The 22,032-nt window shown below is 41.6% G+C and overlaps 1 protein-coding gene, 1 long non-coding RNA gene and 1 pseudogene across 3 annotated transcripts; 1 reads left to right on the top strand and 2 right to left on the bottom strand.

Annotated features, from left to right (window-relative positions):
• The first annotated feature begins 49 nt into the window (after positions 1-49).
• On the top strand, positions 50-21,794 carry LOC112909728 (uncharacterized). Of its 2 annotated transcripts, XR_011994476.1 has the most exons (4): positions 50-181; positions 16,690-16,775; positions 18,348-18,421; positions 21,703-21,794. It is a non-coding gene; the product is annotated as an uncharacterized lncRNA (long non-coding RNA). The 2 variants fall into 2 exon arrangements; XR_011994477.1 differs by lacking the exon at positions 16,690-16,775 and having other exon boundaries at positions 103-181.
• On the bottom strand, positions 1,765-2,864 carry LOC112909727 (zinc finger protein 639 pseudogene; annotated as a pseudogene).
• On the bottom strand, positions 7,858-15,529 carry LOC112909714 (olfactory receptor 7D4-like). Its single transcript, XM_025985725.2, has one exon. The coding sequence runs from the start codon at positions 8,791-8,793 to the stop codon at positions 7,858-7,860; it is 936 nt and encodes a 311-aa protein (XP_025841510.2). The 5' UTR covers positions 8,794-15,529.
• Positions 21,795-22,032: the final 238 nt, after the last annotated feature.

The raw sequence follows: 22,032 nt of genomic DNA on the forward strand, positions 1-22,032 counted from the left end.
AGAGACCCCGGCGCGCGTGTGACGCCACTTCCGCTTCCTGCCGGGACTCGAGGGGCGGGGCTTCCACCTCAGACTGCAGAGTCCCGGTCGCCTCCCGCGCCGGCTGAGGGGCTGGCTGGGCTGGGCGCTTGTTCTGAGCCCCGGATGCGGCCGGGAGGACGCGCCAGGGGGCTGGAACGAGGTATGTGGACGCGACTACTGGCGGAGGGCGGGACCGGGCGCGGGGACGGACCGGGGTGACGAAGGCGAGGCCCAGTGCTGGTTTGGCCGGTCAAGGACGCTCGTGTGCTCACCCCGTAGCCTGCGCAGTGGAAGGCTTCCTGCCTGCCCCCCGCACCTCCTCGAGCATTTACGGTCGTGGTCCCGAGAATCCAACAGTCCATCCCGGTCTTAGGCCTTTACTTCCTCTGTCATTGGAGTCGGACACCCTTGCCCTTCTAAAGTCTCGTCGTTGATGCCTTTGTTTCAACGTCATGACATTTCCCGTAAATCTTTCCTTTTTCTGTGTCAAGTATGCATATCTTTGTTTTTGTGACACAGCACTGATCCCAGGCGCTGTTCTCTTCTTCACGCCAGGTTATAAAGTCTCCCCCTTAATCTTGTTGGCGGTGGTGTTCATTGGGTGGCCTTTGTGCGGTAAATAAAGATCTTTTTTTATTTTTATTTATTTTTTTTTTAAAGATCTTTTTTAAAATAAGATTGGGTATCCCATCTATTCAAGACTTAGGGGAGGGGAGTGGGGGGAGGAATGGACAAAATAGGTGAAGGGGATTAAGAGGTTCAGTCTTCCAGTTTAAAAAAAAAAAAATTAAGACAGACGATGTAAAGTCCCCACATATGGAATATAGTCAATGTAACATTTCACCACTCTTTGGCGACAGCTGTTAACTAGACTTACTGTAGTGACCATTTCACGCTTTGTATATATGTTAAATCACTGTGTACTCCCGAAACTAATCAAATATTGTATGTCAGTTGTTCAATAAAAAGAGAAACGTCTTGTTCATGCGCATCATCAAATGTGTTTTATGGACCGATTGAATTGATCATGTCTGTATTGAATTGATCATGTCTGTTGCTATGTTAATGTTTCATCTTTCATTGTACAAACATTTAGTGGGTTTTTTTTTAACATCTCCAAAATATCAAATTTGTTAACATTATGAAAGTTAAAGAAAATAATTGTGTCATGGACTGGAAGGTGGCTTAGTAATCCCCTCTCATTTCCAAACCTCATCAAGCAATCACTATATTTATGACGTAAGTCAACTGAATGCTTGAAATCTAGATACATTTTAAGATCTTCAGTTTGTCCTATTGAATGTTAACGGTACTGACATAAATAAATCCCTTCAGATAAATGTGAATTTAGAGTTTGCAATGTTCTAACATACTTGAAAAGCCTTTCACAGAGTCATCACATACATAAGGAAAAATTTTAGTATGTTCAATAGCAACATACCTGGTAACATTTGTATGAAGTCTACTATGAAAACCACATACTTGACATACCAAGAAGTTTTAACATTTGTCAAAGGCAATTTTGCGAGCACCTGGGTGGCTCAGTCAGTTAAGCATCTAACTCTTGATTTGGGGCTCAGGTTGTGATTTCAGGGTCATGAGATCAAGCCCTGAGGCCCATGTCAGGCTCTGCACTCAGTGGGGAGTCTGCTTTAGATTCTCTCCCTCCCTCTTCTGGTGCCCCTCCCCCTGCATATGCTCTCTCTAAATAAATAAAACCTTTTTTTTTTGGGGGGGGGGGGACTATATGTACCACTTTTCTTTTGGACAGAGGCTGTACTGTCCGTGTTCTCCATTGTTATACTTATTATCACTTACTTAATTTATGTGCATGTTCATTTACCACATGGTTTTGCAAGTCTTCTGGATTGTTGGTTTCATGTTTACAAAACTGACACTAGTACTGTCATCAAAGCTGTACTCTTGGAAATGTAGGTTGAATTCACTGCTTGAGAATAACTGTACATTGCATTGCTCACACCAATAAAGGTCACTAAACTGGGTGTCTACAGTGTGCCAGCTGAGGTTCTCAAAAATCACTGTTTTATAATTACAGTATTTACAAATGTAGGGATCCTCTTCATTCAGTTTGGTGTGTTCGATCAGAAGCATGTTGGTAGAGAAACTTTCCTTGCATATTTGACATGTGTTTGAATCACTACACTTATGCTTCAGCATCATATGCTGTTTTATAGCAGAAAAATATTTGCTGTTGAATTCACAAAGTTCACATTTATAGGGGACACTCCTATTAGCTCTCAGTATAAGTCACTTCTGCTGGGCAGTCACATTCAGACTTGGCTCATGTCAAGAATTTTGCAAACTTTAGCTGGTGGCTTCCTTATCAGTTTGGTCTTGGAGCCTCTCAGAGGAATTGTTTCCTGTCTCTATATCATAGTCTTCAGAAATTGCATGCACTTCTGCAACAATTGGGACATCTTCAGTAGTGTGAACCTCTATAGGACTCTCCTCTTGAGTTTGTTGGTTGACCAATTCAAATGAGTCACACTCTTGATCACAAATTTCAATTTTCTGTACAAAATCCAGTGTGGTATAGAATTCTCAGTACAGGACTGGGAACCAGATAGTTATGATTTCTATTTCTGACCTTGATTCCATCTGTAAATTTTGACAAATCATTTGATGTCTCTGTATCAGAGTCGTCATCTTTGTTGCCAAAATATTTCGTCTGGTTGTCTCATAGAACAAGTACTAAAACTAATCAGAAAAAAAAAATTCCATTGAATCTATCTGCAATTCTGCTTATTCCAGAGGAATCTAAGTAAGAAGAAGAGTGTAATGTCTTATGTCTTATTTTTTCTTGTTTTAGGGTATTCATTCATATCTTTTCAATTTGGTATAATTCTTAATACTACAGTGAGAAAACATGAATTACAGAGAAGCTTGCACAGATGCTAAAATATGCCAGGACCTTGGGGCTGCAGCACTATGGCTCCTGCACACACCCCCAGCCTGGCCCCTCTCCCTCCTGCATGCCTCAGACCCTGCCTTCCAGGCCCCCTATATAAAGATTTAAGTGTTATATAGGCGAAGAAGTCTGGCTTTTGAAATTTTTTAATTTATTTATGAGAGTGAGAAAGAGCATGGGTAGGGGCAGGGGGAGAGAATCTCAAGCTGACTTCCTGCTCAGCAAGGAGCCCAATGCGGGGCATGATTCCACGACCCCAATATCACAACCGAGCAGACACCAAGAGTTAGACCCTTAACTGAGCCAAAACCAAGAGTTAGACCCTTAACCAACTGAGCCATGTGAGCGCCCCCCCCAAAAGTCTGTTTTTAAAAGACTATCTGCCTTGGGGATCCCTGGGTGGCTCAGCGGTTTGGCGCCTGCCTTTGGCCCAGGGCGCGATCCTGGAGTCCTGGGATCAAGTCCCACATCGGGCTCCCGGCATGAAGCCTGCTTCTCCCTCCTCCTGTGTCTCTGCCTCTCTCTCTCTATGTCTATCATAAATAAATAAATCTTAAAAAAAAAAAGATTATCTGCCTTGATTTTAACCCTTTTTAAACTATATATCTTATTCAGATTTTATAATTTTTTCTTAAATATATTTAAAGATCTTTAAATCTCTAATCTGCATGGAATATATTTTGACATGTAGTGTGTGGTAGTGGATCCAGTGACAATTTTTCTCCAGAACACATGGCTAATTGTTTTAGTACCACTTACTGGTAAGCTAATTGGCATACTGAATTGGAATTCCACCCTTATTTAAAAAACAATTCTTGGGCAGCCCCGGTGGCTCAGCGGTTTAGCGCTGCCTTTGGCTCAGGGCATGATGCTGGAGACCCGGGATCGAGTCCCACGTTGGGCTCCCTGCATGGAGCCTGCTAATCCCTCTGCCTGTGTCTCTGCGTTTCTCTTTCTCTTTCTCTCTCATAAATAAATAAATAAATAAAAACTTTAAAAAATATATAAAAAATAAAAAACAATTCTTATAAATATCTATCAGTTTCTAGAACTCTTATGTACTAGTCATATATATGTACATACCTCATTCTTGATTATGGTAGCTTTATATGTTTCAATATTTCATGGTAGGTAATATTTGTTGCATGTAACTGCAGTAAATGTTCAGCTTGGAATTCTTCAGGTCAGCTGGTAGAGTATGCAGACAGGTGGTATTGGTATTAGGGTCTATGCATTTGAAGGAGAAAACACTTCTTTCAGTCTTTGGAGGCTGCTTTCACTACATAAAGACCTCCTGCTGGGTTTTAGGGCTGGTGGTTTTGCCTCTGGGACCATAGTTGAGTTGTGTTGGAGCCATGTAATACAGCTGCTTCTGGATCTGTAATATAATCTGTGGAAATCCAATTAGTAGGGAAATGGACCTTTTCTGGGTAGACAGAACTGCCTTCTGGGCCTTGGTCAGTAGGGCTGGCACTGGGGCAAGCATTCTCTTCAGGATCCACAGTGGCTATTTTCCAAGTTGTGTGGAAAAGTATGGCTCTCTCACTAGGCATGCATGAATGGCCCAACACAGGTGAGAGGGGCTGGAGCCATGTCATAGAACTGCCTTAGGGTCCACATGACCAAGTTCTGTAGATTGCCTCAGTGGGCACTGATGGATGAGTCTCCCCCTGGGTCCTTGGGTGAGCATGATTCCTTCTACATCGTGGCTCAGACTGTCTGGAGCTGGGCATGGGGCTGCTTCAAGATCTGCAATCAGACCAGGTCAGCAGGCCTGCCTTCAGGGTCACAGATGGACATAGCTGAGAGAGGCTGGAGCTGGATTACAGGGTGGCTGCTCAAGGTCTGCATCTTAGAGGCCTATTATCTGAGAGGCATGGGTGGATGTGTCTCCTTCTGGAGTCTGAGGGATAGTGCTAGTGCCAAGGCCAAATGGGACTATAGTCAAGTCCACATGGGATGTGGCTATTTCCAGGTATATGAGTGGGACCATGGTCAACAAGCCGAACATCTGGGCATAGGTCTGCCTTCTCAAAATGTTCCTCCTTGTTCTTGGGCTATAACAGGGCTTTATACCTGAATTCCAAAACTCCCACAAATGGAGGGGGCCTAGAATTTGGAAAAGGCAAGGAAAGAGACTTCCTCAGCACCTCCAGAAAGAAAACAGTCCTGCTGATGCATTTTAGACTTCTGACTTCCAGAAATGTAAAATAATAAATTTGTATAGTTTTAAGCCACTAGACTTATGGCAATGTGTTACAGCATCAATAGGAAATTAGTACACCTTTCTTCCAAAATCTGCCCATCTTATTGCCACTGGTCCGGTCAGGTCCCCATCTTCTCTCCCCTTGACTGCTTCAGCAGTCTCGAAACTGTTCCCTTTGCCACTAATTTTTCCCATTAAGAGCAATCCTAAGGTCCTCATACTATATCTGTGATTACAGCATGGCCGTAGTGCTCCATTGCTTTCAAAGTCCTTAATTTGTCAAATTAGATTCTCTCTCTCTTTTTTTTTCCTAGAGCAGAATGGGGAGGAGAGGGAAAAGACAGAGGGAGAGAGAAAATCTCAAGCAGGCTTCATGCCCAGCACAGAGCCAATGCAGGGCTTGATCTCACAACACTAAGATCTAAGATCTGATCTTAGGTTGATCAGATGCTTAACCAACTGAACCACCCAGGCATCCCTCAAATTAGATTCTCAATAGTCTGTCCTCTAGCCACATATCTAGGCTTATTTCTAATAACTCAGTAATCTGTTCCATATATCCTCCTGAAATGCCTTAATCTCAAATTTTCCATGTTTATGTGTATGTGGTTCCTTTCTCCTCTTGTTCCAACTCTCCTCTCTACTTCCTACCCAAACCCATTCTTCAGTTAAATTTCTACTGATTGTTTGTTAACTCAGTCCTCAAGTGTATTCTCCTGTTAGAAGTTTTTGCTGAATCCCAAGTGTTGGTGATGTGGGAAATGTGGAACTATTGTTCATTGGTCATGGGAATGTAAAATAGTGGAGCCACTTTGAAAAAAAGTTGAGCAGATTCTTAAAAATGAAACCTCAATTTACCATGTAACTCAGTAATTACACCATGAGTTATCTACCCCAGAGGAATGAAAATACACGTCAATACAGAGATACGTGCAAAAGTTCATAACAGATTTATTCATAATAACCCAAACTGCAATATCCAAGTGTCTACCTGCTGATAAATAAATAAACAAACAGAGGTATATTTATATGTTTGAGTATTACTCTGCAGTTATAAGAAACAAAATACTGGTGTATGTTTTCCACATAGATAACCCTCAAAAACCATTATGCTAAGTGAAAGAAGCCAGAATCAAAAACCCATATATTGTATGATTACATTTACATAACATATCTAGAAAAAGCCAATTTCTAGAGATAGGAAGCAGATAAGGTATTGCCTAGGACTGAGGTGGGAGTGGACATTAACTGCAACTGGAGACCAAGGGAAATTTTGGAGTGATAGAAATGTTCTAAAACTGCATTGTGGCAATGGTTGCATAACTATGTTTACTGCAATTACTGAATTTACATTTTGAATGGGTGAAATTCATGGTATGCAATTTTTACCTCAGTAATTTCTTTTTTTTTAATTTTTTTTTTAATTTTTTATTTATTTATGATAGTCACAGAGAGAGAGAGAGAGAGAGGCAGAGACACAGGCGGAGGGAGAAGCAGGCTCCATGCACCGGGAGCCTGATGTGGGATTCGATCCCGGGTCTCCAGGATCGCGCCCTGGGCCAAAGGCAGGCGCCAAACCGCTGCGCCACCCAGGGATCCCATACCTCAGTAATTTCATTAAATAAATATATTCTCTGGAATTACTTGAGTTGAAAACTTTTACCTTTGTTTTCTTTTTTTTTTTAAGATTTTATTTATTCATGAGAGACACAGAGCAAGAGAGAAAGAGAGGCAGAGACACAGGCAGAGGGAGAAGCAGGCCCCACAAAGGGAGCCCGATGTGGGACTCGATTCCGGGACCTCAGGATCACACCCTGGGCTGAAGGCAGTGCTAAACCGCTGAGCCACCTGGGCTGCCCTACCTTTCTTTTCAACAGGTTCTTTTACACACCAATATTATTATGCTCACAATTTTGTACTGCAATCATATTTACCTCTTTGGTCTCCTCAGTTTGCACACAGTAAATAATTAAACATTGCTTGAAATGTAGTGGAATCAAAGTGAGTCAAAGCTACCCCAATATTGCTGAAAGATGGTGTTTTTTTCAATAATTTGAGGATCTAATTATGTATGTATTGAATTCTTGGTTTTTGTTCAGTTTGGTTTTGTCCCAAAAGTCATTAGTTCTATCCATGATGTTGTTTTAATACCCATCACAATCTTTACTACCTCACTTTCTTTGGGTTCCTCAGAAGAAGACACTGAGCCAGTGATTCATTAGCAAGCACATTACTGGAAGAAGCAAGGAACAAGCACATGGGTTAGGGAGAAGAGAAGTAATACAGGGAAGGAAATACATCCAATAAAGTATGCCCTAAGTCAGCTCCCACAAAAACTAAGCACAGTTTTCATCCTGTGAGGAAATATTGGAAAGTGGCACAAAATGGAAATATGAGAATTATTCTAGCTAATTGGTGAAGAAGATGGTGTACTTCACACCTCTTCATCAAACGCAGTCCTTGGTGGATCATGATTCCCTGTTACTTCTTACCCCATGTACCTGTTGCTGAGCATCGGCAGTCAGATTGGTAGGCAATGGAGAAAGTGAAATCCCTGGGATCCCTGGGAATGGAGGAGAAATGCTGATAGCTTCTGTTACTCTACTCTTCACTGCAAACTCATTTCTTTCAAAATTCTTTTTAACAAGTAAAGTGACTTCTGAATACACAATGTCCCCTTGGTTCTGAAGCCAGTGGCCCATCACATACAAAGGGTTCCTCGACTGTGGAGTCTTGCCAGGGCGCCCTTCACATCCTTATTTCTCAGGCTGTAGATGAAGGGATTCAGCATGGGGGTGACCACAGTGTACATCACTGAGCCAATGGAGCTCTGGGAAGAATGAGTTGCAGAAGGACTGAAATAGAGCCCCAGGCTTGTCCCATAGTACAAGGAGACCACAGAGAGGTGAGACCCACAAGTGGAAAATGCTTTATATTTTCCTGCTGCAGAGGACATTTTCATTAAAGAGGAGACAATCAGAGAGTATGAAAAGAAGATCCCACTGAGAGGAAACACACCCAATATGACAGTGGACACATACAAGAAGATGTTATTGATGAGGGTGTCAGAGCAGGCCACCTTGAGGATCTGAACCACTTCACAGAAGAAATGTGGAATTTCTGTGCCTGGACAGAAGGTCAGCTGCCTCACCAGTAGGACATGAATCAGGGAGACCCAGAAAATGATAAACCAACACATCAGAACCAGCAAGCCACACAGCCGTGGGTTCATGATGATTGTGTAGCGCAGGGGGTGGCAGATAGCCACAAACCGGTCATAGGCCATCACGGTCAGGAGGAAGCCATCCATCCCAGCAAAAATCATAAAAAAATACACCTGAATGAGGCATCCAGTGTAGGAGATGTCTTTGCTGTGTGTCTGGATGTTTACCAGCATCTTTGGGACAGTGGTAGAGATGAAACAGATATCAACAGAAGATAGATTGGAGAGGAAGAAGTACATGGGAGTGTGGAGATGGGAGTCAGAGAGGATAGCCAGGATGATGAGCAGATTTCCCAGCACGGTGACCAGGTACATGAAGAGAAATAAGCCAAAGAGGAGGGGCTGCAGTTCTGGATCATCTGAGAGGCCCTGGAGGAAAAATTCTGATACTCTGCTATGGTTTCGTGCTTCCATGTAGCTGATGTGCCTGCTGGAGAAGGAACTGAAAGCAATCTTCAGTGAATAGCCAACTGGCACATCAGCCAGTCATCACCTTACAATACCACCTTTAGGTGGATATCCACCTATTCACCCTCCATTCATTCTTCCAAAGGCAAAGAGTCATTCACTTAGCCAAATGGTAGCTCATTTTCAATCTAAATGTACTTAGGTATCCTTTTAAAATTTTAGCAGACATCTCCTTTTATCTCCTATTCACTGATCTAATTCTATTTGATGCCATGGACATAAACCAATTTCTTCATGGTATGAGCATTCGAAATAAGTGAAGACATCAAATGTCTTTCTTTGTTAATCTCCATTATTCAGATATCTCTATACTAATTATTCAATGTGGATTCGCAACTCAAATAGCCTTAATTTGAAGAGCTGAACTATGCTCTTACTATATTTCATTCTAAATATGTGGTTACTACTATTAACTTCTTTGTGGGGATTCAGAATGCTCAAGTAATTGTTAATAAAGGAAAATAAGGAAAGAGCAGGTATTTCAGGTGCAGAGAACAGAATTTGCCCTTTCCCTAGGGTTGGGTGAGCTTGGTAATGGAAGGGATTTGAGAGGCCAGTGAGATGGAGAGCAGACAGTGAAGTTCAGGAGGGACAGAGTATGTGGGGAGCAAAAGTGGAGCATCCTGTACTATTCCTTAATGTGCCTCTCTCACTTGGTGATTTTATTTGTAGGTCAGAGGTTGTGACTGGTTTTGCTCTCCATTGTCTTTCTAAAGATTTACATGGTACCTACACATACTAGGTGTTCAACACATGAAATATTGGGCATATAATAAAGATTGAGACCAAAAGCATTATATACCAGAACACTAAACAGGAATCTTCAAGATCATCATATAACTAAATGTAGACAGGGAAAAAAACAGAATAGTAAAGTTAAATACAATGCTGTCATATCTATTCAAGAATAGTAAAAGTAATATATCCTAAACAAGTAACACAGTTATTTTAGAGATGGAAAGCTCATTAATGCTGGGATGTTTGCTAAAAGTGTACATCACAAAAATAGAGACGTGAAGAGCAATCATAACCATAATCACAATAGAAAAATTATTTCAGAAAATGTAAGAGCCAGTACTGTCATTAGCTGCCTAAGAAGAACCTCTTGCTAAAACAAAAACAAAACAAAACAAAAAAACACCACTTGGGTCGATTTCTTAATCCAATAAAAAATAGTTGTTTAAAACTGCAACCAACCAAGGGGTGCCTGGCTGGCTCAGTCAATAGAGCATGCAGCTCTTGATCTCTGGGTCATGAGCTTGAGCCCCCATGCTTGCCATAGAGATTACTTTGAAAAAACCAGCCAATAGAGTATTCTACATTAAATTATTTCTGTTAAATTTGTGAGCAAGCCAATACAGTCTACTCCAACTCAATCACTCAATATTCTCTTGAATATGTATAGAGATTAGTAAGATGGGAAATGGATATTAACTTGAAGACCAAACGTCAGAAATGATTACAATATGTGTAGAGATATTGTGGACACTACAGAAAAACAACAATACAGAACTACCAAGTGCTATCAGTAAGACAAATCTGCCCGCAAAAAGAGTTAGAGAATATAACAGAAAAATCCAAACACTTGAGGAACAAAGAGGACAACACATCACACATAATACACATAATGGAACAGGAGCCTAGAATTCATGGGAAAGAATAAAGAGAAAGAGACTCACTGGAAAATCACTCTTACTGGAAACTGTCTCAATTCTGAAAGAGCAGGAAACAGAACGAGATCTGGGAAAGACTGATTTAAGTACCAAGTAAAGTACCTTCAAACTACAGAGACTTCCTAAATATGGGACTGTTCCAGTCTCATTACTCTAGAGGTAAACCCAGTGCCCACTTTCTCGTCGTGTTCCTCCATACTCCTCCAACTCTGACTGGGAAGCATTGATCTTGCCCTCTCTGATGGTTATCACTGAAGCTTACTCTTCTCTGCAGTCTGTCCCAGGAGAGCCCATTTGGGTTTTCCCCTAGGCTGCCATCAGTGAATTACAGGAAAGGGGCAACAGGACATGTTAATCATCTCAGTGACTGAATTCTCAAAGGTCCTCATTGAATAAATTGTTCTGACTTTCCTCACTGCAAACAATTCAGGTCCCTTAGGATACAAAGATGAAAGAATGGAAAATGTTCGGTCATATCTGTGTAGGCAACAGTGGGCAAAGGTGAAGGGATATTCTCAAAAATGAAATTCTTCTTTCTTTACTTTGACTTAAAATGAGAAAATATCCCCTAAGAAACATTTAAAACCTGCACGAACCCAAAACAGGAAATCAACTTCATGGGATGTTCATTCCTTGAAGAATCTTTGGAGATTTCAAAGATCACTTAGTCTACAGTGTCATGGGGGCAAAGAGGTCCTTTCTGATGAAAAGCAGAGTGGTTAATAGTTTTGGTTCTATTGAAAGGACTAAGTAAATGAGGACTTGAAAATATCCCTTGACATTTGCCGATGACATGCAGGCCTTTGTTGATATTAGGGAGGGCGCAATTTTTTACCTCCAAAGGGTAGGTGCATAAACAATCCAGATAGAGGGGGTTGATGAGTGAGTATTGAGGAAACAGAGGTGCCAGTATAAATCTCCTATGAAGTTTGTCAAGAAAGATGAGGACAGAGGTAGAACCATGCAGAAAAAAAAAATTGTGGAGAATGGTTTTAAAAAATTATTTAATGGAAAATATGCAACAGTTTAATTTCAAAGACTATGATCACATTTAGAATAGACATTTGCATACAGTAGATATTCTGGCTACACAATTCATAGGATGCATGTACATTCTAAGTCAGTGACAATCACAATGTATCTAACTCAAAAACATGGGATATGTGGGTCCAGAAATCAAGGCTTGTTGGTAGAAGCAGCCCTGTGTAATGACATGCCCAGTGAGCCAATTTGCAGTATTTGCTTCAGGTCTCCTCCAGTCTGGTCTCAGCAGGTTTAGAGGTCTTGACACCTAAAAGAGTAGCACTTCCAGATACATGGCCAAGGTCCTATTGAAGTTATCCAGGTGCCTGGCACTTGAGGTCTGTTATGCCAGAAAGAGGAGACACCCTCTTGGCAGAGTTAACTGACCCTGGTCATCAGTGTCATTGTGTGAGCATGGCAGTGGGCATGCACTGGTATCCAGCTGTGATCAGTCAGTGGGTTGGAGCAGCCAGGAGTATCCTCAGAGGAAATATGGTGGTGAATACAGATAGCTGTCAGGCAGTTATGCTCCCCCAGCAGGAGACCTGAGTGGGTAAGTGAGTCGCTTCGTTTAGCTGAGGACAGTTCTCAGCAGGCTAAAGGCTGAGAGCTGTTAGATGGCTGTACTCCCTGAACCTGGAGGATAAGCCATAATTCTGAAGGGAAAAGTGGGTGACCCAACACAGGGTTTACTATAATCCATCTCATTAGCATTTTTAAAGATTTTATTTATTCACTCAGAGGGAGAGAGAGAGGCAGAGGAAGAAACAGGCTCCATGCAGGGAGCCTGACTCGATCCCGGGTCTCCAGGATCACGCCCTGGGCTGAAGGCGGCGCTAAACCGCTGAGCCACCCGGGCTGCCCCCCATTAGCAACACTATGTACAGTGTCCGTGAAAGTGTATTTGTGATTCATGAAGGTCAGCAGTTGGGAGGGACTGTCCTTAGGAAGTAAGAGCCACATTGAGAACTGAAGGACTGTAGGATCGGTGCTGACAATACCAAGTGCAGCTTTGACTCTCCTTTTTGCTCATGTTCCAGTGATGACATCTCTTAGGGCTACCTGTTCTGGGCCCCTTGGAGACTAATACAGCCAAGGCCAGGATGGGGATAGGCTTGCTTTGGTCCCCTGTAAATTTGTTAAAGATACCACAGTCTCTCCCCTTTGTGACAGACAGGGGGCACCATAAAATCTAATTAAAGTTTAGCTGTCAATTAGGTGCATGTGAAACTTTTAATTTCACTACAGTTCCCCTCCCCCCCTTGCCCCAGGGGTGGGGGAAGCATCCTATTGATCTACAAAATTTGTAAAGTAAGGTCTGAATTTTGCAGAGAATAGCTGTGCTGCAGCTGGATTGTCACTCAACTGATTCCCCCCCCCCCATATAATAAAATAGGATTCCTATATAGTCTTTACTTTTTCTATTAGCATTTACCAGAAACTCCATTATTACTCTTTATTTATATATATTTTCTTTCTCCCAATAAAACGTAAATTCTATGAACATTGGGCCTTCATTTTGTTTCAAATGTCATACCAGTACATAGAATCTAGCAGTTAATAAATGTATAAATGCATGCATTAGCCAATCACACTAATGTTAATAGTAGAATTAGAATGGTCTTTGGAGTTCAGACCTGTCTAACATTAGATCTGTCGCTCATCAGTTTTTGCCTAATACTAAATATTACATAACACAAACTGAGTATTTATCACTGGATTAAATTTGTACAGTGTATTACTCTTTGAAAGGAATCTACTCAAAAGCCACTCCCCACTACCCCCCACCAAGCTTACAGATAAAACTGACAGGTATCTGCACTTGGCCCTAACTTTTTTTTTCCAGCTCATAGTGCCCTAAATTCTCAGAAAGTAGATCCCAACTACAAAACATATTCTTTAGCCTGACCACAACCCACATCCCAAATGAGCCCTGGACAGAGCCCCTCAAAAACCTGCCACCTCCTGCTCTATTTGGCAGAGTTGACCCCCTTCCGATACCCACCATGGGCACAGCTGCAACCCTGTCACACCCTTCAAAATACCTTATGAGGCCCAGACTGACAGAAACTTGGAGTCTAGGAGGGAAATGTATGTATATGTGTGTGTGTTAATTGTTTTCTGGCAAGCACTAAACAATACCCAAGGGAACTAAAAAAGACTTATGCACAAAAAGATACACATGAATTTTCATAGCAATATTCCTCCTAATACCCACAGGGGGCGCCTGGGTGGCTTAGTCCATAGAACCTGCAACTCTTGGTCTCAGGGTGGTGGAGTTCAAGCCCCACTTTGGGCATAGAGCATACATTTAAAAAAACACACACACACTCCTAGTAACCACAAAATGAAACAACCCAAATGTTCATCAACTGACGAATAAATAAAATGCAACATACCCATACAATGGAATATCATTCACCAATAAAAAGAAATGATGGGGGTGCCTGGGTGGCTCAGTTGGTTAAACTGCCAACTCTTGATTTTAGCTCAGGTCATGATCTCAGGGTCCTGGGATTAAGCTCTGAGTCAGCCTCTGTGCTCAGTGAGGAGTCTGCCTGAGATTCTCTCTCTCTCCCTTTTCCTCTGCCTCTCCTCCTACACAAGAATGCACAGGCACATGCTCTCTCAAATAAATAAATAAAATCTTTGTATACTACAAAGCATATGAACCTTGAAAGGCATACTAAGTAAAAAGAAATAATTGACAAAAGACTGTGATTTCATTTCCATGAAATTACAATACAAATCAATAGAGAAAAAAAGATTTGTGGATGTTTAAATGTTAGGGAAGAGGAAAATAAGGTTGGACAGCCAAGGATGCTTGCAGAGTGATGCAAAGGTTCTAAAATGCAATGCTTGCATCATCTTTGAACATGCTAAAAAAAAACATGGACCAGTATACTTTTAAAAGAGTAAAATTTTGGGGATCTCTGGGTGGCTCGGCAGTTTGGCGCCTGCCTTCAGCCCAGGGCATGATCCTGAGGTCCTGGGATCGAGTCCCACATCGGGCTCCCTTTGTGGGGCCTGCTTCTCCCTCTTCCTGTGTCTCTGCCTCTCTCTCTCTCTCCCTGTCTCTCTGTGTCTCTCATAAATAAATAAATTTTTAAAAATTTTTTTTTAAAAAGTAAACTGAAAAAAAAAAGTAAACTGATACACGAATTATATCTCAATATAGCTGTTGCAAAACACAAAATCATAATAGCTACATAAGTAAATTCATAAAAAATGTATGTCTCTGAAGAACCTTGAGCAGAACCATTAACTGCCATTATATTTTTACTGCTCAATTACCACTCAGTATAAAATTATAGTAAAAAAAAGCGATATGACCCTAAGTATATATTGCTGTCATAGAAAAATCTAGAAACTAACACAAGTGTATATAGAGTATTCCACTGTTTAATAAAAGTGGAATTTCAGATAAGTATGTCAAGGATAGTTTAACAATAAAACTATTTCCTTTTCTGGAGAAAAAGTAAAAATGGACCCATTATCCCACATCACACACTAAAATACAAGCTTGGAGGAATAAATATTAAAATGTCATTAAAACTAACACATTAAGAAAGAAAATAGGAAATCTGTATGTAATCTAGATTTTGAAGAGAATGTTTCAAGGCAAGGCAAAAAAGATTTTTTTCAAAAGACTCCCTTAGGTACCTGAAAATGAAATACGTTATACAGAAAGAAACATGAATGCAGCAAAACAGTTATGAATTCAAGAGATGCGTAAAACATTCTTGATAACACACATAAACCATTCTCAGTAAATGTGCTAACAAACCAAGATCTAAAAAGACTATTATTAACTCCACCACTACCACCCACTGAAATCCACATCACTCATGGAACTTTTTTGAGTTTGGTAGAAACTTTAGAACCATAGCTGAATAACTGAAAATGCCTGGAATTGATGCTGTTCCATACAACTTAGTATGGGAAGCCCTGGATTGTATGGCAAAATTTGAAAAATAAAAAATAGAAACAAATGCAAGTGTATATAGAGGAATTTACTATATTAACAAGAATGGAATTTCAAATGAATATGTCAAGGATAGCTTATCAATAGGTAATATTACAGTAGGGTTTATTTATTAAGTAAAAGGAAAAATTAATCTCACACCACCATTCCACTAAAATACATCCTTAAAATGTCACTGAAAGTAATACATTTAAGGGGGCCTGGGTGGCTCCGCGGTTGAGCCCTGCCTTTGGCTCAGGTCGTGATCTCAGGGTCCTGGGATTGAGTCCTGCATCAGGATTCCTACAGGGAGCTTGCTTCTCCCTCTGCCTGTCTCTTATGAATAAAGTCTTAAAAAAAATACATTTAGAAAATTAGGAAATCTGTACAGAATCTAGGGTTTGAGGAGAGTTTTTAAGGTAAAGCGGGTACCCCCCCCCCAAAATTACTTATTAAGAAAGCATCCTCTGAGGCAAGCCCCCGCCCTCTGCCCCCACCTTAGCCCTCCAGACTCCAACACAGCACAGGCTGGCTCCAGCCCCATCCTATCCCCTGGCATCTGTCCCTGCCCTCTGCTCCCGTCCTGGACCCTCAGCACACAGAGGACCAAACTACGATTTCCCAGCGTGAAAACGTCTTTGGGGGCCTGCGGTCCCAGCTGGAGCCCCGCGCCTACCGCGAGACGCAGGAAGCGGAAGTGACGTCACTGGTTCCCCGCGGTCTCTGTACGGCTGCGCAGCTCCTGCCTGGGAGACTTGTTGGCGGTCGTGGGGCTGAACTGTCGGTGAGGCCACATCCAAGGAAAGCCCGGATGGAAGGAGGGCGTTATTTTATTTTATTTTTTTTAAGATTGATTGATTGATTGATTCAGAGAGAGAGAGGCAGAGACACAGGCAGAGGGAGAAGCAGGATCACTGTGGGGAGCCGGACGTGGGACTCGATCCCGAGTCCCCAGGATCACACCCCGGGCTTCAGGCGGCGCTAAACCGCTGCGCCACCGGGGCTGCCCAAGGAGGGCGTTAAAGGACAGGTGCACCCAGTCTCCCAAGGGGCCTTTCGCGGCCGTTCGTGCCCCCGTTGGGCAGGGCCCGGAAGTGCGGCGGAGGGCGCGCCTGCGGAGTGTTTTGGAGCCACGGAGCCCCCTTGTTCAGACGCTTCAAGTAACCTTTTTGACTCTTCCAGGAGGAAGCGAATTTCCGCTGAGCGAGGCAGGTGGCCCCGGCCAGGCCCTGCGGTTCTCAGGACTCTGGTGCTCCTGGCTTGTTCCGGTGAGCACTGGGGGAGCGTTCGTTCAATGGGCCTTTCCTCCTCTCCTGAACAAGAGGTTTCTGGGAAGCATTTGACCTTGTCTTTGCCTGTTGTTTCTTTTTGAAGTTACCTCCAGGTAGAAAGAAAAGAGACTTATTAGGTTCAAGGGTGTGCATTTTTCTGTACATAAATACAAACATGTGTGAACCATAAGTCATTCTTCTAGATGAAAGCAAGAATACTCTGCTTTTGGTACTCGGAACATCCTGGGCCGGTGCATCCCCAACAAACCATCACAGAAAGGACCTCCAGGAGAAAAGGATGGGGGCTTTATGACGCTACTTTTGGAATAATGGAGTTTACCCTTAAAGAGATGTTTAGACTAAGAGTGGTTTTTCCCCTTAATTTTCCTTCTCTAAAACCTGAAACTTTGAGCAAAATTTGAACACGCATAATAAGTCAGAGAAATACAATTACACGGTTTCACTCATGTGGAATATAAGAAACAATGCAGAGGATCATAGGGGAAGGGAGGAAAAAACGAATGGGAAGTCATCAGAGAGGGAGAAGAACCATGAGAGACTCTTAACTAGGAAACAAACAGGGTTGACAGAGGGGAGGTGGGTGGGGGATGGAGTAATTGGGTGATGGGTAGTAAGGAGAGCGTGTGATGTGATGACCACTGGGTGTTATATACAACTGAATTGTTGAACTCTACATTGGAAACTAATGGTGTCTATATGTTGACTAATTGAATTTGAATTTAAAAAATCTTTTTGAGGGATCCCTGGGTGGCGCAGCGGTTTGGCGCCTGCCTTTGGCCCAGGGCGCGATCCTGGAGACCCGGGATCGAATCCCACATCAGGCTCCCGGCGTATGGAGCCTGCTTCTCCCTCTGCCTGTGTCTCTGCCTCTCTCTTTCTCTCTGTATGACTATCATAAATAAATAAAATTTTAAAAAAAAATCTTTTTGAAAAAAAAATTGAACATCCAGTACAGCGAATGTTTGTTATAGTGGTTTCACTTCTTTCTACCATTTTGCATGTTTGCTCTCTCTGTAGGTAACTGAGTGCATTTTATGTTGAACTGAGAGCATAAGTTAAAAATTAAATGCATACATCATACTTGACCTTTAAATACTTGGTAATGTATCTTGTAAAAATAAACACATCCTACTAAAAGCATGTTCTTACTTTGACCCAGGAAAATTAAAGATGATAATGCCATCTTATGACTACTCTGTGTACAAGCTGAACTTCCCCCCACATTGTTCTAATTTATGTTTTTGGTGATTTTTGGACCGAGGACCCAGTCATGGTTTATATATGGTGATTTTTTTTCAGCCTTTTAGCCTTTTTTAACCTATACTATTCCCTGTTGTTTATACATTATAGTGACTTTTTATGAGTCATCTCTATTCTTTTAGAAAGTCACACATTTTGAAATTTTGGACTTTATTTTCGCAGTATATTTAGGTGTTTCTTCCATTTCTTGTATTTTCTGTCAACTGGTAATTGGGTCCAGACTAGAGGGTGGCAAAACGTTTTCTCTGAAAAGGTCCAGAAAGTAATTACTTGATGCTCTCTCTACAGGCCATAAAATGTCAGAATGACTCACCTGTTCCTTGGTCCTGTGCAAGCAGTCACAGAACTGAGGCAACAAACAGGTAGGTGTGTTCCAAGAAAACTGTTTACCGTCAGGCCTATGACCGACCAAATTGTGCCAGTTCCTGGTGTAGAGGCTTCAAAACATCACTTCCAAATATTCGATAGGTACTGTTTTGTGCATCAAGTTGCATTCTTTTTTTTTTAAGGATTTTATTTATTTATTCATGAGAGACACAGAGAGAGAGGCAGAGACACAGGCAGAGGGAGAAGCAGGCTCCATGCAGGGAACCCAATGTGGGATTAGATCCCAGGACTCCAGGTTCACGCCCTGAACCAAAGGCAGATGCTTAACCACTGAGCCACCCAGGCATCCCAATCAAGTTGCATTCTTTCAGGAACACTTAAATTTATACCATCCCTCGGATGCCAGGCTTGATTGCTTGCTTGTTAGTGATCACCAGAGCACTCTGTTTTAAAGATAGACTTTTCCTTTGGCATAAGAAAAGTCACATATGGGATGAGATTTTGATATGTGAAAAGTTATATATGGGATGAGACTCAGAATATCTTATGTCACAGGAATCTTTCTAACAGTTGCTTCATTTCTGTTAATACGTGCATGAATAAACTTTTGTATATAATTTTTGTGGGGATGTGTTTCAAGGTAAGGGTAAGCTTTTCAGCTTGATTTTCTCAGGACAAGTATACATACTTTTTGGTGGATACTGTAAATTCTGTTAGATAATTCTTGTGACACCGAGCAGTTTGTGAATCACCTATTTAAGAACTTCTAAAAATTATGGAGAAAAATAAGGAATAAATTTATTTTTATTGCTTATATACTTGTTTCAAAAAGAATATCCTGGGAATCCCTGGGTAGCTCAGCGGTTTGGCACCTGCCTTTGGCCCAGGGCGTGATCCTGGAGTCCCGGGATCGAGTCCCGAGTCAGGCTCCCTGCATGGAGCCTGCTTCTCTTTCTGCCTGTCTGTGTCTCTGCCTCTCTCTGTGTCTTTCATGAATAAATAAATAAATAAAAATCTTAAAAAAAAAAAAAGAATATCCTATCCATTTTTATCTGCCTTCGCAGCAGTATAGTATTTTGCTTTATCTTGTATTGTGTGGGACTTAAATGGTTTTCCTGTTGTAACCCTATTTTTGTCTTCCTTTTCTTTTTACGTACCATACTGTAATGCTTTTGGTGGTGAGTTGGAATTGTTGCATGTTCCACAAAGGGTCACTGAGTTCCTTTAAAAGGAATTAATTCCTGTTAAAGCTAGGTTGTGTGGCAGGGACAGGGAAACAATGGCCATCAAAACAGACAAAGTACTTGCCACCACAGGGCTTACAGTCTACCTGGGAATACAGATTTCAGATGAATAACTGGCACATTTATGACAGGAACATAGAATGGGTTAATATGAGGCGGTAATATCTATTGGGAAGGACTGATATTTACGTCGTGAAGGGAAACGTGAGTGGGATTTACCTAAGCAGGTTTTTTATTAGGGCTGAGGATTTGTAGAACAGATAAAAATGTCAGATGAAGGGAACTTTATGAGCAAAATATAGCCTAGTTGGAAGCTTAGTGTATTTCTGGAACTGAGGCAAGAGTGTTGGCAGAAGATGAGCAGACAGCAAGTGTTGGGAGATAGAGTGGAGAGCAAGGACAGGACTAGGGGAACAAGTGACGCAGTCTAGCCAATATTCTAAGGCCAGGGACACTTCGGAAGTGCCAAAGCCTAGGAATGATTTGATTCCATTTACAACTTAAATAGAATCCACTAACTCCCACTTTGGGAATGAACTTCAGGAAGAATGAAAATGAGGGCACAGAGTCAGGATAGAATCTTAAGATGCGGGACACCTGCCTGGGTGGCTCAGTGGTTGAGCGTCAGCCTTTGGCTCAGGGTGTGATCCCATTGTCCTGGGATCAAGTCCCATATCGGGCTCTTTGCGTGGAGCCTGCTTCTCCCTCTGCCTTTCTCTCTGTCTGTCATGAATAAATAAATAAAATCTTTTTTTAAAAAAGGATCTTAGGATGCATGAGTTGGATTTTTTTGTTTTTTTAGGATGGATAGGTTTTAAAACATGGACCCCTTGGTCCCCTGGACGAGGATGGTTATTATAGAAAAGAAAAATAAATGACTTGAGAGTCTTGTAGAAGGTAAAAGTAAAATAATTTCTTCACTTACACATTTACTGAAGGATATACCCTCACTTAGTTAATGCTTGAATGCTTGATTAGTGTTTAGGGAAAAAATAAAATCCAGGGCAGTTCTTAGGGAACTTGTAAACTATTAGAGGGGGTGAACATCTATCCAAGAGTGGACTCATTTGTGAGCATTTATTAAGTGTCTACAATGTGCTCAGTTGTGTTTTGAGGTACCTCCATGGTATTTTCCCTAGTGCTGCACCAACTTACATTCCCTCCAACAGTACGCAAGGGTTCCCTATTCTCCACAGTCTTACCCACAGTTATTTCTTATGTTTGTATGTATGTATGTATTTATTTATGATTTCATTTATTTATTCACAAAAGACACACAGAAAAAGAGGCAGAGACACAGGCAGAGGAGAAGCTGGCTCCATGCAGGGAGCCCGATGTGGGACTCAGTCCCGGGATTCCGGGATCATGCCCTGAGCCAGAGGCAGACGCTCAACTGCTGAGCCACCCAGACGTCCCTCTTATGTTTTTAATAATAGCCATTCTAACAGGTATGAGATGATAACCTCATTTTTTATTTATGATTGTAAATTGTTTTAACTTTTTTTAAGATTCTTCTATTTATTCATGAGAGACACAGAAAGAGAGGCAGAGACATAGGCAGAGGGATAAACAGGTTCCCTGCAGAGAGCCTGATACGGGACTCAATCCCAGGACCCCAGGATCATGACCTGAACCAAAGGCAGACACTCAATCACTGAGCCACCCAGGTACCCCTTAATTTCTCTTTCTGAAAGGTCATTAGTGCAGAGAAATAAAACAGACTTTTTTTAAGATTTCTTTTTGTTTATTTATTTGAGAGAGAGAGAGCATGAGTAGGGGGAGGGGCAGAGACAGAGGGAGAGGGAGAGGCAGACTCCCCACGGAGCAAGGAGCCTGATGCAGGGCTCAATCCCAGGACCCCAGGATCATGACCTAAGCCAAAGACAGTAACCAACTGAGCCACCCAGGCACCCTGGAACAGACTTTTTTATATTGATTCTATATCCTGCAGCTTTACTGAGTTTGTTTATTCTAACAATTTTTTGGTGGTATCTTTATGGTTTTCTCTGTGTAATATCATGACAAAGAGCAACAGTCTTTCCAATTTACAAGCCTTTTCTATTTCCTGCTAGCTATAACATCCAATACTATCTTGAATAAAAGTGGCCAGAGTGGACATCCTCATCTTTCTCCAAATATTGGAGGAAAAGCTTTTGGCTTTTCACCATTAAGTATGGTAATGTATCTTGTAAAAATAAACCATTTTTGTGGGGTTTGTCATATGTGGCATTTATTATGTTGAGGTATGTTTCATCTGTATACTTTGTTGAGAATTTTATTATAAATCAGTGTTAAAGTTTATCAAATATTTTTTCCTTCATTAATGTAGTGTATCACCCATAACTGATTTCTAGATGTTAAATAATGCCTCCCTGGAGTAAGTCCCACTTGATCATGATGTA

This window comes from Vulpes vulpes, chromosome 9 (genome assembly GCF_048418805.1).
Source record: "Vulpes vulpes isolate BD-2025 chromosome 9, VulVul3, whole genome shotgun sequence".
Classification (NCBI taxonomy): domain Eukaryota; kingdom Metazoa; phylum Chordata; class Mammalia; order Carnivora; family Canidae; genus Vulpes; species Vulpes vulpes.